Genomic DNA, 16,138 nt, shown 5'->3' on the forward strand with positions numbered 1-16,138 from the left:
GGGGAGAATGTCCTAATGGAAAATCACTGAAGGTGAGAAAAGTGATAAATGGGATGTCATGGAGAAAACTGTTCAACACAGCCACGCCAAAGATAGCAGAAGATAATGGCGACAACTTCAGTACAAAGCACACACAAATATGCATCTATCGATACAATGTCCAGCCATGTGTAAGACCAGGGACACAGCACCCAGAACATACAAAGAACCTCTAGAAATCAATAAGCTGATGAAGCCGGGTGTGAGCCCACGCGGCTGGGGCCCGCGCTAGGTCCTGCTCATCGGGCCAGGCGGGGACAGCTCCCGCCCCCAGGCCCTCCCAGAGCGCGCCTGGGAACTAGCCCGGTCCTCCTTAAGCGGGGAGGCGGCGGGGAAGCTCCGGCCGCGGCTCCGCCCCGGGGTTGCCTTTCCCTTAGAAGGCAAAGCCCCAAGCCTCGCCTCCAGCCGGCGGAGAGTCGCGCAGTGCTGCCCGAGCTCCCCTCGCCCCCGACGACGCCGCCAGAGCCCCGGGAGGGCCCGAGGCCCCGCGCACTCGGCGCTCCAGCCTGCTCGGCGTAGACTGGGCGGGCACCGGGGCGGGGCGCGCGGCCTCGCCGGTTTGAATGGAAGGATCTCGAGCGGCGGGGGCGGCGGCCCGCAGGTCCTGAAGCCAGCAGTAGTCCCCGGCCCCCGCGCCCGAGACATGCGGCGGGAGAGGTGAGCGGGCGGGCGGAGCCTTGGGGACGGCGAGGCCGGGGACAGGCACCGAGGATCGCGAGGCGCGGAGGCGGGCGGCCCAGGACGCGGGGCCGGGCCGGGGTCCCGGCGGCCGCCGGCCGGGCGCAGATCGGGCCATGCCCACGCCTCCGTCGCCCCGCGCACTAGTCTTCGCGCGCGGGTGCGGCGGCCCCGGAGCAAATCGCCATTTCGCCGCGGTCCCTCCTACCCTCGGCGGCCGCGAGGATCCTTGTGGTTGAGCTTGGCATCTGAAAGAATGTGACTTTGCGCTTTTAAAGATCTGGAGCACCAACCGGAGCGCTCACCCGCAGCCGGCCGGCCGGAGCCCTGCCCCGGAGCCCAGCCCCGCCCGGCCTCCCGGTGCGGCCCGGCGCGCGCCGCGCCCCCTCCCCGCGCCCCGCTGCCCGCCCTCCGCGCGGCCGGCCTTCCCCTTCGCAGCCCGGCCGGGGCGACAGGGCGGGCCCGTCTGAGCGCCGTCTGCCCGCAGGTGCGGCGCCCCCCGCCCTCGTCCCCGCCATGGAGGTGCTGCGGCGCTCCTCGGTCTTCGCCGCCGAGATCATGGACGCCTTTGACCGCTCGCCCACCGACAAGGAGCTGGTGGCCCAGGCCAAGGCTCTCGGCCGCGAGTTCGTGCACGCGCGACTGCTGCGCGCTGGCCTCTCCTGGAGCGCGCCCGAGCGCGCCGCGCCGGTCCCCGGCGGCCGCCTGGCGGAGGTGTGCGCCGTGCTGCTGCGCCTGGGTGAGTGTGGGCTCCGGCCGGCCGGCCGGCGGGGTCCCCAGGCTGCCCCTTCCAGCCGGTCGGGCGGACACGCAGCGGCTCGGGTACAGCTGTCCTTGCACTGGCAGCCCACCGGGTAGCCGGGCTTCTGACTTCCCTCCGGGGCAGGGAGGGGACTGGTCCTGGTGCCCTGAGGGATCTATCGCGCAAGGCGGGCGGGGTTCCCTCCAGCACCCACCTCTCCTAGCTCCCCCGTCAGCTGGCCTGTGCACCCGCCAGACCTACTGTCTGCCTGCTGAGCCCAGATTGCACACATCCTGGCCATAAAGAATAGAAAACTCCAGGAGGAATGATGTTTTCGTGGCTAAATTTCCAGAGTGACCCTTGTACTCAGCTGGGCACAAAAATCCTTTGTCGGACCACGTGTCCTGATGTTTGTTTTGGAAAATAGGTCCTCACAGTTACTGGCTGCAGTCCTGTGTGGGCTGCTCTTTTCTCTGGGTTTGGAGGCCTCCCCGGGCTCCTGCGGAAATTAGTGCCCAGGAGACCAGAAACTGTGTGAGGCTGGGTAGCCGTGAACCCCGCCTGCACAGCTTGCTGTGTAGACGTTGGTGGGGGGTTGATTCCAGGGTCATCGGGCTTAACTGTCTCCATCTTCTCCAAGGACCGCAGAGAGGGAGGGACCCTCTCAGCTGACTCATTCAACCCATCTCGCCATGGGGACGAAGGTTGCCCAGTTCTACACCGCCCGGCGTGACCTTCCACGTGGGGAGTGTGCACTCGGGGGCTTGGGGGCACACGCCCCCAATGGGTGGCTCTCCAGACAGAGTGGGTTGAGAGACTGGCCCAGGACCCTGGGTTGGAGGGAGCACCCCGTGGAAGGGGATGCCCGCCTCTTCTCAGGCTGGCCCTCGTGTTCTGTGGACCCTGGGGGCAAGGCTGTGTAGACCTGGTCTGCCCAGGAGTGTTGGCGTGGTGTGCAGCTGAGAGCTGCAGGGGGGTGGTGTCCCACCTGGGCCTTGGGGGAGGGGAGCATGTGGGATTTGAGGTTTCAGCCAAAGGTCCAGAGTGCCTGTGCTCCCCTGAGGCCAGGGCTCAAACCGTTTCTTCCAGCTGGGCTGTAGGGACAAGCCTGGGCTGAACGTTCCAGAGGGCCCTGGAGAATTCGGTATCTCGGGCTGCTGAGAGGCCCCTGGAGTGGCCAGGAGGAAGTCCTTCCTTTGTCCTGGCCTGCCCTGTGGCCCTGCTGGCCCCCAGCTCCCCAGCCTTGCCTGGAACAGGGCCTCAGGCCAGGGTCCCTGTTGTTTGAACTTGTCTGGAAAGCCCCGCTGTGGGCTCCGCTAATCACTGTCCTTCCCGAACTGTGACCTCGGATCCAGGGAGCCTGGGATGCTTCCGGCCTGGACTGGGGGAGCAGAGTCCAGCCAAGTGCCCCACGCTGGCCCTCCGCAGGGCCAGGCCTCGGGGCCCTCCCCAGGCTGCTTTCACGGCCAGTCCCTGGGCTCAGCGTCTGCCAGGTGGCTGAGGGGACCCTGGAGGGAGGTAGCTTGGACCCCCAGTGTGCGGCCCTTGTGAGCTGCTCTACGTGAGCCCCCCGCCTCTTGTCACGGCCTGGAGCCGTCCCCATCCCCAGCACCCGCAGCCCCTCCCCGGCACAGACTCCCAGCTCTGGGAGCAGCAGCAAACAGGAAGAGGCGGGGGGCGCACCCCCGCAGCTGGTCTCTTGGGGCCAGTCCCCAGTCGCCCCCCGGGTCTGTACGTGGGAATGGCTGGCCAGGCCCGCCCTGGGAGTTTCCATGCCACCGCCCCCATGGCTCCACCAGCCTCAGTCCCCCTCTGGCTTCAGATCTTCCTGAATTGGACGGAGTGCAGCTGGCCCCAGGGCCGACGCGTTGCCCTTATCACCGGGCCCTCCAGTGGGAAGCATTTCCCTGTTTGCTTTGGCTGGAGAAGCGGCCGGGCTGGGGGACACCCAGTGCGTGGGCCGTGAGGGGTTCCGGCACGTCCCTGCGGACATGGTGTAGACGGGGCCCTGTGAGGGCGTTCCTCCACTGATGGGCATCCCCGCCGGGCACCAGGAGCCCAGGCCTGCCGCCTCCGGGCAGCGGCTTGGTCTCTGGTTTCCTGAATGACGCTGGGCCTGGTGAGGCTGCCCCTCCCCGAGGCAGCCGCGGGCTCCCCACCTGTGTGGGGTCGCTGGCCCCCACCCTGCCCACGTTGGGACTGGCCGCCTGCCCGGGCAGCTTGCTGTGTGCTGTGAGTCACCGAGCAGGCACGCCCGGGATTCCCGCCGCACCGGCCCAGCCGGCTCTGCCCTGGGGAGGGGGGGCGTGGCTGACTTCTCAGAGGGGCAGCCCACAGGCAGGTCTGGGGTGACTACCGCACCTCCCTGGCCTTGTCCCTGGGGACCCTGGGGGTGGTGTCAAGTGGGTGGGCATGGGACAGGTCGGAGGTCAGGGATCAGGTTGGGGTCAGGGCCCCCTCTGCGGCTGTGGGCTGGCCTCCTGGCCCGTGGGACCCCTCTGACCCACCCCTGGTCCCGCGCAGCGGACGAGCTGGAGCTGATCCGGCCCAGTGTCTACCGCAACGTGGCCCGCCAGCTGAACCTCTCCCTGCAGTCGGAGACCGTGGTGACCGACGCCTTCCTGGCTGTGGCGACCCAGATCTTTTCTGCAGGTGAGGCTTCGTGTCTAGGCCGGGGACCCACGGTGCCAGCGGGGCCTGGGGCCTGGGAGTTGTCGGGGCCGGGGCTGCAGCACAGGTGGGCTTGTCCGGGAACCTCCCTGGGTCCGAGGGCATGGGCCCCTCGTGGGGTTCTGGGGCTGCCCTGGCCGGAAGTCCTGGCTGGCGGTGTGTGTCAGGCTACCAGCTGGCGCTGCTGCTCGCTTGGGCTTCTCGCAGTGCGGTGCCCACTCCCTGGCAGCTGGAGTGGGCGCTGCCAGGCTCCTGGAACCTGAAAAGTTGCGGGGTTGCTGCACCGGAGTCTGCTGGGCAGAGGCATGTTGCCAGCCGGCCCCCCACGGGAGCGGTGCTCTGCAGTGGGGGTGCCTCACCTGGCATTTGCTGGCCCACAGCCCGTGGGTTCCTAGAGCCCCCCTGGGCCCCGGCGGCGGGCAATGTCTATATCCCTGTCACCTCCTTCCCTCACTTCCTCACCTGAGGGCACCTCCTGCTGCTCCTGTCCACACACCTGCCTCTAGGCTCACAGGAGACCCCCGGACTCGTCCCCAGGCCCCTCCCGTCCCCACGTCCCCTCCTGGGGAGCCCGTGGGCTCCCTGTGGCCCACCTGTGAGCGGGTGCCCAGCTCAGTGCACCCGCCTCGGGCCTGGGTTATGGTATGGGGCAGGCGCCGGGCGTTGCTGGGCGTCCAGGAGCAGAGCCCCTCCCGGGACAGCACCTTCTCCTTGGCCGACCCGGCGTGCCCCCCGGCGCCCGGAGCTGCATTGGCCGGGGACCCTGAGGCATGGATGGTGGTCCCGGCCTCGGGGAGGGGTCCACGCGGGCCCACAGCTGAGTGCTCGGGGCTGCATCCCAGCTGGAGGACAGGTGTGAGTGGCCAGGCAGCGTTGGGAGTGGGGAGGGCCCCCTTCCCCCTGGGGCTTTGGGGGCACAGCCTGCTGCAGAGGAGGCCCAGGCAGCCCGGAGGCCTCGAGCCCTGGGCTGACTGGTGCTGTGACCTGGTGCTCGCCCCGCCTTTGCTCAGCCGAGGCGTGCTTAGCACTGGAGGGCTTCGGGGCAGAGGAGCCCGGACCACCATCCCTGCCCCGAGGGGGACCCTCCACTCACCCACTGAAGACAGAGGGCCAGATGGAGGGGCTGCAGGCCCGTCAGAGGCCCCGTCTGCTGACCCCACCCTCGGGGTGTTGCCTCCTTGTGTTCCCCTCTGAGGAGGCCTCCCGACCCCTGGCGGGCAGGCCGGCGTTGAAGGTGCGGGACACGGGACCGCCAGCTGCGGGCCAGCCTCCACAGGGTCAGCGCGGCTCTCCGTGCAGCGGTCACCAAGGGCAGGACCCCAAGGGGTGGGGAGAGATCAGGGTGCCCTGGAGGGCCTGACAGCCCTCCCCCGGGTGGGGCTCGGGGGCATCCAGGCTGGCCTGGTGGAGAAGGCAGTTAGAGGGGCCAGGCAGGAAGGGGCACGGTGGGCACCCGGAGCTGTCCGCCATGCTGGGCTCCCCCACCACCCCCGGGCCCGTCCCGGCCTGACGCCGGCGTGTGGGTGGCCGCCTGTGTGTGTCTCCGAGCTGTCGGGCGGGCAGCTGGTTTATGAGCCGAGGCCTGGCTTTAAAAGGAAGGGTCATTTCTGGGAATGCGGCCGGGCGGGCGGGGGCCGGGGCCCAGGGCGGTGGCGGGAGGGTGGGGGGCCGGATGGAGCGTCCAGCCCTGCCTGCCCAGCCCGCTTAGGGCTGGCGACCAGAGATGGGCCCAGAAGGGCTGTGGGTTCCAGGAGGGCCCCGGAGGCCGGGAGGGAGGTGTGTCCTGGGGATGGAGTGCGTGGAGCTCAGTCTGAAACCGCTGGGGCTGTACCCCACCGACCTGGGCCCAAGTTCCCCGGCTGCCGGCCCACCCTCCCCGGGCCGGGCTCCGCCCCCTCCTCGCGGCAGCCCCCACGCCCGCCTGCCCCCTCGTCGCTGTGTGTGTTGCAGGCCGTTTCTCGACCTCTCTGGACCGCAGAACTCCTACGGCCTCTCCCCGCAGCGGGGCCTGGCCCGCTGACCCCGGGGCTGGACCCGCGTCCCCTTCACCCTCCTGGGCAGCCCCTCTCCTCTGTGGCTGTGGCCGGTGGGGTGGGCGGCTCCAGGACTGCAGGGTAGGGCTTGGGTGCCCGCCACGTGCCGGCACCCTGATGCTGCCGAGCCCCCCACATGCAGCGGCGGGGTGACGCTCCCGCTGCGTCTTGGCTGAAGGGGCTTCTCTGTTCCCTTTTGTGGGAAAACATGAAGTTGGCAAGTATTTTCATTTTTTTACTTCTCATTACAAGAAAAAAGTATTTTACCATGAAAAGATAAAAAACATGAGATAAAGTACTCTCAGAAATCTGTGCTAAAAAGGCAGCCTCCTTTAAACATGAGCAAAGGAATCTAAATAGTCGTCTCTTCCGAGATGTCTGTGAGAAGTCGCTGACCTTCATCAGTCACCAGGGAAATGCACGCCCAGCCACGAGACTCCATCTCGCACCCCCTGGGGGTGGAGGCAGGCCTTCGGAACCCAGCTCGGGAGGCCTCGAGGCGCGAGCCGCCACGGTGGACCTCGTGTCTGTGTCTTCAGTGGGGTGACCCTGATGGCGTCCCCCACCTGAGCCCGCAGCTCCATGCCCCGGGGTTCGCCCCTGAGAAGGGAAGCCACATGTCCACACGAGGGCTTGTCCGTGGGCCTTCAGACCCTCCGCCAGCAGCGGAGGGACCCCACCCAGGTTCTCCTGACCGGTGGTCGGCCCACGCGATGGAGCCTTGCTCCAACGTGACAAGGAACGCGGTGGTGATGCGCAGGATGATGCGAGGAACCTGGAAAACGTTTTGCTCCCTGAGGAGTCGGAAACAAGAGGGGACCTACTGTGTGATTTGATTCACGTGAAATGTCCAGAGCATCCACAGAGACGAGGAGAGGAGAGGCTGCCAGGAGCTGCGGTGACGGGGACGCCGTTCTCATGGGGACAGGGACCTGGAGTGAACACGCCCGGAAGTCAGCAGTGGAGGTGGTTGTGAACACTGTCAACACGCCAAGAACACTGGATCTCTCTTTTTTTTTTATTTTTGAGCTGAAAGTGCAGTCTTGACCATTGGAGCACCAAGGAAGTCCCATCTGGGTCTTCTTTTTAAAGTTTTTGGATCTCACACTTCAAAAGGATGAACTGATGGCAGTGAGACTGCTGTGTGCTCAGTTGCTTGGTCGTGTCCAACTCTTTTCGACCCGGTGGACTGCAGCCTGCCAGGCTCCTCTGTCCATGGGGTTGTTTAGGCAAGAATGCTGGAGGCAGTTGCCATGCCCTCCTCCAGGGGATCTTCCCGACCCAGGGATCCAACCCAGGTCTCCCACGTGGCTGGCTGGTTCTTTACCACCTGAGCCACCAGGGAAGCCCGGTAGTGAGATCGTATCTCCATAAAAAATAACGCTAAGAGCTCAGAGAAAATAGGGCATACGCAAGACCCACGCGGGAGACCAGCCTGCTGGCAGCTCCCAGACCAGAGCTTTTCTCTCCAGGTCCAACGTAGTCACGTGGAGCCCACGTGTCCACCTGGGGCGCCGAGTCCAGGGGGCCCGCCAGGGCCGGTGCGCTGTGAGCAGCTGGTGAACGGGGAGCACGGCGTGGTGTCGCCATCCCCAGGACATGGCGCCCTCGTGGCCTGGGTGCCCCTTGGAGAGGGCCCGTGAGCAGAGCCCTGAGGGTGGGCAGTCTCGTGGGTGGCGCTGAGGCTGGCGGAGTGGGCCCAAGGCCAGCGGCAGGAGGGGGTCCCGGGGGCCAGGGCCGGCTCGGGGCCTTCAGACGTGGGCCTGCTTTGAAGGGGTGGGAGTCAAAGCACCAGGTGGGCCTGGTTCATGGGGTTTTTACATTTGCGTTTAACTGAGGTGAAATTCACGTGGTATCTGATTAACCATTTGATTCGTTGCCGTCACCTTGGGGTGCGTGTGGTCGGGCTCCCCGCCACCTGGGCCCGCGCTGGGAGCTCGGCGTCTGGGTCACGGAACCCTGAGGGAGGCCCCGGTTAAGCGTGTAGAGTGCGATTCGGCGCATCTGTCCACCCGCAGGGCTACGCAGCCCTCGACACCCAGCGGCTGCCTCGATATCCGGCAGCTGCCACTGCCGGCCCCGGGGCCCACCGCTCTGCCTCCGTCTCCACGGCCCCGCTGGCCCTGCCGCGTCAGGAACGCACTCCCACTCGAGTCTGCGTCCTTCGGGGACGTGTTGTTTCAGCCGGCGTGGTCCTGGCCCCGTCAGAGCTCCTGCCTCGGGAGGCCAGATGACCTTCTGTTGTGCAGATGGCCCACTTCGCGCCCTCCCACTCCCGAATCTTCCTGTCTTGCCATTTCCACCTCCTGGTGACTGTGAACAAGCGTCCATTTGCCTTGTCTTGTGCTCCTGTGACCTACCGTCCCCGGGAATGGGGGTCCGGGGCCTGCGTTCCCCACCTGTGCTATTCCTGCCAGACCAGGGCCCGGCCCCCAGGGGGTGTCCTCTCACCGGTGATGCCAGGTGCCCTCAGATGCCTTTCCCGTCACAGGGACCAGGCTGCACAGTTACCTGGATCCACACATTGCCACTTTGAATTTTCAACCTCATAGACTATCCTTTACATCTCGTTTTAATTGAGGCTTCTTTGACTATCAGGGAGGGTAAGCATTTTTCACATGTCTAGTGTATTCAGTTCAGTTCAGTCGCTCAGTTGTGTCCAGCTCTCTGCCACCCCGTGGACTGCAGCACGCCAGGCCTTCCAGTCCATCACCAACTCCCGGAGCCTGCTCAAACTCATGTCCATTAAGCCGGTGATGCCATCCAACCATCTCATCCTCTGTCGTCTCCTTCTCCCACCTTCAGTCTTTCCCAGGATCAGGGTCTTTTCCAATAAGTCAGCTCTTTCCATTAGGTTGCCAAAGTATTGGAGCTTCAGCTTCAGCATCAGTCCCTCCAATGAATATTCAGGACTGATTTCCTTTAGGATTGACTGGTTTGATCTCCCTGCAGTTCAAGGGACTCTCAAGAGTCTTCTCCAACACCACAGTTCAAAAGCATGAATTCTTTGGCAGTCAGCTTTCTTTATAGTCCACCTTTCACATCCATACATGACTGCTGGAAAAACAATAGCTTTGACTAGATGGACCTTAGTTGGCAAAGTAATGTCTCTGCTTTTTAATATGCTCTCTAGGCTGGTCATAGCTTTCCTCCCAAGGAGCAAGCATCTTTTAATTTCATGGCTACAGTCACCATCCTCAGTGATTTTGGAGCCCCCCCCCCAAAAAAATAAAGTCTCTCACTGTTGCCACTGTTTCCCCATCTATTTGCCATGAAGTGATGGGACCAGATGCCATGATCTTAGTTTTCTGAAAGCTGAACTTTAAGCCAACTTTTTCACTTTCCTCTTTCACTTTCATCAAGAAGTCGCTTTAGTTCTTTGCTTTCTGCTGTAAGGGTGGTGTCAACTGCATAGCTGAGGTTATTGATATTTCTCCCAGCAATCTTGTTCTTCATCCACCCTGGCATTTCACATGATGTACTCTGCATGTAAGTTAAATAAGCAAGGTGACAATATGCAGCCTTGATGTACTTCTTTCCCAATTTGGAACCAGTCTGTTGTTCCATGTACAGTTCTAACTGTTGCTTCTTGACCTGCCTGCAGATTTCTCAGTGGCCACAGGACTGGAAAAGGTCAGTTTTCATTCCAATCCCAAAGAAAGGCAATGCCAAAGGATGTTCAAACTACCGAACAATTACACTCATCTCACACGCTAGCAAAGTAATGCTCAAAATTCTTCAAGCCAGGCTTCAACAGTATGTGAACCATGAACTTCCAGATGTTCAAGCTGGATTTAGAAAAGGCAGAGGAACCAGAGATCAAATTGCCAACATCTATTGGATCATCGAAAAAGCAAGAGAGTTTCAGAAAAACATCTGCTACTGCTAAGTCCCTTCAGTCGTGTCCGACTCTGTGTGACCCCATAGACGGCAGCCCACCAGGCTCCCCCGTCCCTGGGATTCTCCAGGCAAGAACACTGGAGTGGGTTGCCCTTTCCTTCTTCAATGCATGAAAGTGAAAAGTGAAAGTGAAGTTGCTCAGTCACGTCTGACCCTCAGCAACCCCATGGACTGTAGCCTTCCAGGCTCCTCAATCCATGGGATTTTCCAGGCAAGAGTACTGGAGTGGGGTGCCATTGTCTTCTCCGTCTGCTTTATTGAGTACGTCTATTGTATTATTAGTATTTTTTATTTTGTGAATCCACTATTCATTTGTGTTCCTATTTCTTCAGAAACTGTTGAAAGTGAAAGTATTAGCTGCTCCGTTGTGTCTGACTCTGTGGGACCCCATGGACTGTAGACCGCCAGCCTCCTCTGTTCGGATTTCCCAGACAAGAATACTGGAGTGGGTAGCCATTCCCGTCTCCAGGGGATCCTTTTTCTTCCCTTGTTGTACAGAATCTCTTTATGTGTTAAGGAGCTTTTTATGACTGACAGGCATTCGTCCCCAGGTTGTCACACGTCTGTCCTTCCCCCAGGGAGGCTCTGTCTTAGTTCTGCCCTCAGCAGCTTGGTGCCTGGGGATGGCCCTTCCTGCTGGGCCTCAGCTTCTTTCCATGGCGAGCGCCCCGCTCTGTTCCGGGGACAGCCAGGCTGGGGCAGGTGCACCTTGAAGCTGCTTGCTGTTCAGTGCCTCCAGCGCCAGGTCCCTGAGCCCCCTTGACCCGCTCAGGTCCCTCTTTGCCAAACTGCTTTTCTACTCCATCGCTTTCTCCAGCAGAGGTGGGCTGGGTCGTTGCCGGGCTCTGGCCCTGGTGTGCAGGTGCGGAACAGAAGCTTAGGACATCTAAGAATGGCCCACGGGGCTGGCGGAGCTGACTTGAGTAGATGGTGGCCGGGAGTTGCACGGCGACCAGGTGACCTAGCTCCCTGTCTGACTGGGAGCTGGTGGTCAAGGCTGGCCCTGGGTGCTGACCCCGGTCACCTTCGGGGTGGTGGGCGCGTGGCTCCAGGAGGCTCAGCCCTGTCGTGACGCTGCGGGCTGGCCTTGAGCGGGGCCTTGGTGGCCCTTGGTGACCAGCACCCTCTCTCCCTACAGGCATCACGTGGGGCAAAGTTGTGTCCCTGTACTCCGTGGCCGCGGGGCTGGCCGTGGACTGTGTGCGGCAGGCCCAGCCCGCCCTGGTGCACGCCCTCGTCGACTGTCTCGGGGAGTTTGTGCGGAAGACGCTGGCAACCTGGCTGCGGAGGCGTGGTGGATGGGTGAGGGCGCCCGCGGGGTAGCGGGGGTGACGGGCTGGAGGGGAGGCGGTTGCGGCTGGGGCTGCATCCCTGCCCCAAGGCTGACCCGGGGCATGCCCGCCCCCCAGAGCTAAGCCTGCTGCCCTGCCCACTGGGGGTCAGAGCCACGTTCCACCTCTGTCTCTGGGTCCCCCATCATCTGCCCAGCGCTGGCCCGGCCCGGGGCTGCTGGAAGCGGTGCCTTCTTTGTAGAGTGGGTGGCGGCAGAGGTGTGTGCAGCCCACCGGCTGTGGGGACAGCAGTCAGCCCTGGGCTGGGGTTGGAGCCACGGTGGAGGCGGAGCGGCGCGGGCAGGAAAGGTCTGACTGCCAGGGTGACTCATGGCAGGCGGGACATGGGCAGCTCTGTCCCCTGCCCATCCTGTCCTTGGGCCCGGCGGGGCTGGGCACCGGGGCAGCCAGGACGCGGACTGCCAGTGCGGCCAGAGGTCAGGCTCCGGGGCTGCGCTCCTTAGCAGGACTAGGGAGAAACAGGGAAGTGAGGAGTGGCTGCCCGCTGGGCTCCTGTTCTAAGGGGTTGTCCCCCACGGCGTCTGCAAGGGGACATGGAAGTGCCCTGCTCAGGAGATTCCTGCCTCTTCACGGCCGACCTCGGGCCTTTGTCCAGCTGGACCGCAGGCACCCCGTCAAGCGGCACGGCCGCCTTGGGTGGGGCGGGACTGCGTCTCCCGCGCCCTGACAGTGCCCTCTCCCCTCCCAGACGGACGTGCTCAAGTGCGTGGTCAGCACCGACCCGGGCCTGCGCTCGCACTGGCTGGTGGCCGCGCTCTGCAGCTTTGGCCGCTTCCTGAAGGCAGCCTTCTTCATGCTGTTGCCGGAGAGATGAGATGCCGGCTCAGGCAGGAGCCCAGGGGGCCCTCCGCCCCACCCGAGCTGGGAAGACCCTCGGAGCTGCCCCCGAGTGGACGCTGGAGACCCTGCCCTGAGCCCCTCCTCCAAAGCCCAGGCCCTCTGGATGGAGGCGTGAGGGTCTCCCCCGGGCCTGGAGCTGGGCTTCAGTGCCAACCCTTCTGCCTTGGAAGCCCTGCCCGCCCCCTTCTTCCTGGGCCAGAAGGCTGCGCCACGTCCTGGCCCTAAAGCAGGAAGCGGGAGCCCCATCCATGTCGGGACCACATCAGGACTGGAGCTGGCCTCGGTCCTCGAGGGAGGGGCCATGCACGTTCAGCCTGAAGGCGCCTCTGGCTTGGCTGTAGCTGGAGGCGCCGTGGGGCTGGCTGACCCTGCATACCGAGTGTGAGGCTGCTGTGGTGGCTCCTGATCTACTTCTGGGGGAATGTGTGCCCCATGCGTGTGTCGGGTTCCCCGTGTGGCAGGGAGCCCTGGGCGCGAGAGCCCGTGGATGAGGACGATGGTGTGTGTCTGACCCCAATAAAGTGCAGTGGCCGTGGAGGGTGCCCGTCTGCTGCCTGCACCCCCTCCCGCGATGGACGGTGGCAGCCCCACCATGATGGATCAGCATGCCGCCCTGGGGCCCCTCAGGGAGGCCGCCTCACTGCCCTGTACCTTGCCAGGCCCACGCGCACACGCGCATGCACACACTGGCCCTCGCGTGCATGCAGCCCTGCCCTTCACGGTGGCCAGCCTCCCCCCGTCCACGCCTCCCCACGACCTCCCACCGCAGTGCCCCTGGCCCTGATGGGGGCGGCCCGGCCACAGGCACACAGCTGGATGTGGCCTCTCTGCCCTGGCTCCCTTTCCGTACCAGGCAGGGGGCCGCAGACGGCCACACCGGCCGCCTGGCCCGCCTCCCGCGGGAAGAGCCAGAGGCCAGCTCCTATGCACACGGGCAGTCCTGCGCCCCCCTCGGGGCCCACCTCCCGGCCCCAGGCCCCCCAGGACCACTCTCCTCAGCTCCTTTCCTGGGGAGTGGGCAGGGGGCCAGCACCACCTCCCAGCTCTGCCTGCTCCATCCGCGGGGAGAGAGCATCTCTTGGGCGCCCGAGGCGGGAAGTCTGGGTGGTGGGGTGGGGGAGAGGAAGGGTCCCCTGGCACCCTGCTTCCCATCACTGGGATCAGAAAAGCAGGTTTCAGGCCCCGCGGGGAGACTGGCTGTGGGGGGCGTGCTGGGCAGAAGATACGGGGGGACACGCCCTTTCTGGCAGCACAGAAGGTGACTTTGCGAGGGAAAGATGGAGAAGAAATGTGAACCCATGTGAGGCAAACTCTGAAGCTTCCTCAAGGACACCTTAGACTTGGTCAGACAGAGGAAACCCCTTGTTCTAGAAGAAAACAGTCTTGTAAAGCCATTTCTCTACAAGTAAGTAAGTTTATAAATTTAACATAATCATTATGAAACTACTTGTTCGCTCAGACGGTAAGGACTCTGCCTGCAAAGCGGGAGCCGCGGGCTGGATCCCTGGGTCGGGAAGATCCCCTGGAGAACGAAATGGCAACCACTCCAGTATCCTTGCCTGGAGAATCCACGGACAGGGGAGCCCGGTGGGCTAAAGTTCATGTGGTCACAAAAGAGTGAGACGTGATTGAGCAAAGCATCTTCCTCTTAAGAAAGTACTAGAGTATGTTTCCCCATCTGGATCTAAAGCTAATTATAAAGGTCACACGAGGAGGGGAAGGACAAACAGCTAAGAAGACCTTTCCAAGAGAAAGGAGGAAGGTCTGGACCTCCCTGCCTCTGGGTCTGCCCCTGGACCCCCAGGCCCGGCCACAGGCAGACACGTGTGCACAGGGACACGGGGCCTGCAGAGACAGACCCTGGAGCCTGGATAACCAAGTCCACGATGAGGTGAAGGAGACGAGGTCGTCAGCAAGCGACGTGACGAGCAGTCAGCACACGGAAAAAGACCAGTTCAAACCTGGTAACACACCAGGCAAGACAAGTCACAAACGGGTCCAAGAGCCAAGTGTGAAAAATGAAGCAAGTGCTGGGAGCAGTGTGTGAATTTCTGTGTAACTGGGGAGTGGGCAAAACCTTCCTAAATGTGATTTAAAATCCGAGAACAAGCGGCTGTCCCTGGTGGTAACAGCGGGTGAGAATCTGCCTGCCAGTGCAGGGGACAGGGGTTTGATCCCGTCTGGGAGGATGCCATACGCCGCGGTGGGGCAGCTGCTGAGCGCAGGCTCCGCGGCAAGAAGCTGCTGTAATGAGAAGCCCGGCCCCTGCAGGGAAGAGCAGCCCCCGCTCACCGTAGAGGAGAGAGCCTCCGCAACAAGGAGACGAAGGGCCGCCGTGAGACAGTACACGAGAGTTTAAGAAACAACAAAACATAAAATCCAAGAACAAGAAAAGACGAAACACTTGATGGAAAAGTATTTATGACGTTTAACATTTTCAAAAGCTGTTGCAACCTGAAGCAGGAAGCAGAGGGTGGTGTGTGGGGAGGGGGAGTGACTGGGGGCCATGGGGCTTCTTCCCGGGGTGACAGGCTGTCCTGGAAGCAGACAGAGGTGGCAGCTGCACGCACGCGAGTGTACAAAGTGCTGCTCAGCTGCACACTCGTGTGGACGCTGTGGAACAGTGAACTTCATGTTGTAACCGTGCATTTCACCTCCATGAAAAGCTGTAGTTGAAAATCAGGAAGATTATTTATAATTCAAAAGAACTTACTCAGCCTCAAGAGTCAAGAAGGAAAGACAGCTGAAATGCAGACCCAAATTGCCCCAGGACCCCAGGACCCCAGTCCTCACCTACCAGGTCGGCCGAGTCCAGATCTGACCACAGACTTGCTGGGGGCAGGGCACCTCGCACTTGCCGGGGGAGGCGAAACCGCGCAGTGCCCGTCGGGAAGGGCAACACCTGGACCAGCCCTGCGTGCGCTCGCCCTCGCACTGCTAATCCTACTCGGAGACATCTGTCCTGAAGACACACTGGCAGAGGCCCAAAATGACACATACATTGTGACAATACCTGATTAGCAAAAGACTGAAACAGCCCAGAGGCCCAGCGTCAGGGCGTCTGCTGATAGAGCGTGGCAGGCTGGCCTTGGGGGCTCTGCGCCCACGTGTGAGACGAACCTGGATTTACAGGGTTTCTGTTCCTACTTCTCTATCTGGCTGCGCTGGGCCCTCGCGGTGGCTGCGCTTTGATCCTCCTTGTGGCGTGTGGGATCTTTAGTCGCAACATTCAGATTCTCACTTGCAGCATGTGAGGTCTAGTTCCCTGACCAGGGACGGAACCCAGGCCCTCCGCGCCGGGAGCACAGAGTCCCAGCCCCTTGGCCACCCGGGAAGTCCCTGTTTCACACGATTGACAACAGGGTCACGTCCGTGTTTTGCATAAGCAAAGCTAACTTCAGAGAAACAGTTTTAGAAGTAAATGAGTTTGTATGCTGATTGGGAGACATAAGCAGCCAGAGAAATTAGTTATTCCAACTATAATATTTTTTAACATTATATACTCAGTGTGAAAGCTGTAAAAACAATAGCAAAAAATTGACTTCAATTAGTAGTCTTATTGACAATATTACTATTCTGAATTAATCATATGTGTCCCGCAGTGGTTTAGTCGCTCAGTCGTGTCCGACTCTGTGACCCTCGCACTGCAGCCCCAGGCTCTAGTCCTTAGCAGTAGTCGCTCAGTCGTGTCTGACTCTTTGCAACATTATGGAGTATAGCCTGCCAGGCTCTTCTGTCCATAGAATTTTTGAAGCAAAAATACTGGAGCTGGTTGCCTTCTCTTTCTGTGGGGGATCTTTCCAACTTGGCATTTAACCTGGATCTCCTGTGTCTCCTGCATTGGCTGGTGGATTCTTGACCACTGAGCCATCAGGAAGTCCTAA

General features: G+C 62.0%; 1 protein-coding gene and 1 long non-coding RNA gene across 2 annotated transcripts; one reads left to right on the forward strand and one right to left on the reverse strand.

Moving 5' to 3' along the window:
• The first annotated feature begins 390 nt into the window (after nt 1–390).
• BOK (BCL2 family apoptosis regulator BOK) lies at nt 391–12,789 on the forward strand. The gene is made up of 5 exons (XM_027538193.1): nt 391–696; nt 1,205–1,456; nt 3,983–4,111; nt 11,201–11,364; nt 12,103–12,789. Exons 2-5 carry the CDS (start codon nt 1,234–1,236, stop codon nt 12,226–12,228), a joined length of 642 nt encoding a protein of 213 aa, XP_027393994.1. The 5' UTR covers nt 391–696; nt 1,205–1,233; the 3' UTR covers nt 12,229–12,789.
• A 1,869-nt stretch (nt 12,790–14,658) lies between these two features.
• On the reverse strand, nt 14,659–15,119 carry LOC113890274. The gene is made up of 2 exons (XR_003510479.1): nt 15,052–15,119; nt 14,659–14,920 (listed from the first exon to the last, which is right to left on the reverse strand). It is a non-coding gene; the product is annotated as an uncharacterized LOC113890274 (long non-coding RNA).
• Nucleotides 15,120–16,138: the final 1,019 nt, after the last annotated feature.

The sequence above is a fragment of the Bos indicus x Bos taurus genome, chromosome 3, assembly GCF_003369695.1.
Source record: "Bos indicus x Bos taurus breed Angus x Brahman F1 hybrid chromosome 3, Bos_hybrid_MaternalHap_v2.0, whole genome shotgun sequence".
NCBI classification, from domain to species: Eukaryota; Metazoa; Chordata; class Mammalia; order Artiodactyla; family Bovidae; genus Bos; species Bos indicus x Bos taurus.

What these genes read in the sequence shown, in the direction of transcription:
- BOK (XM_027538193.1), top strand. Translation starts at nt 1,234, where the DNA reads ATGGAGGTGCTGCGGCGCTCCTCGGTCTTCGCCGCCGAGATCATGGAC. An exon ending in CGCCGTGCTGCTGCGCCTGG is followed by an intron (nt 1,457 to 3,982) that starts GTGAGTGTGGGC and finishes GGTCCCGCGCAG; the next exon opens with CGGACGAGCTGGAGCTGATC. An exon ending in TGCGGAGGCGTGGTGGATGG is followed by an intron (nt 11,365 to 12,102) that starts GTGAGGGCGCCC and finishes CTCCCCTCCCAG; the next exon opens with ACGGACGTGCTCAAGTGCGT.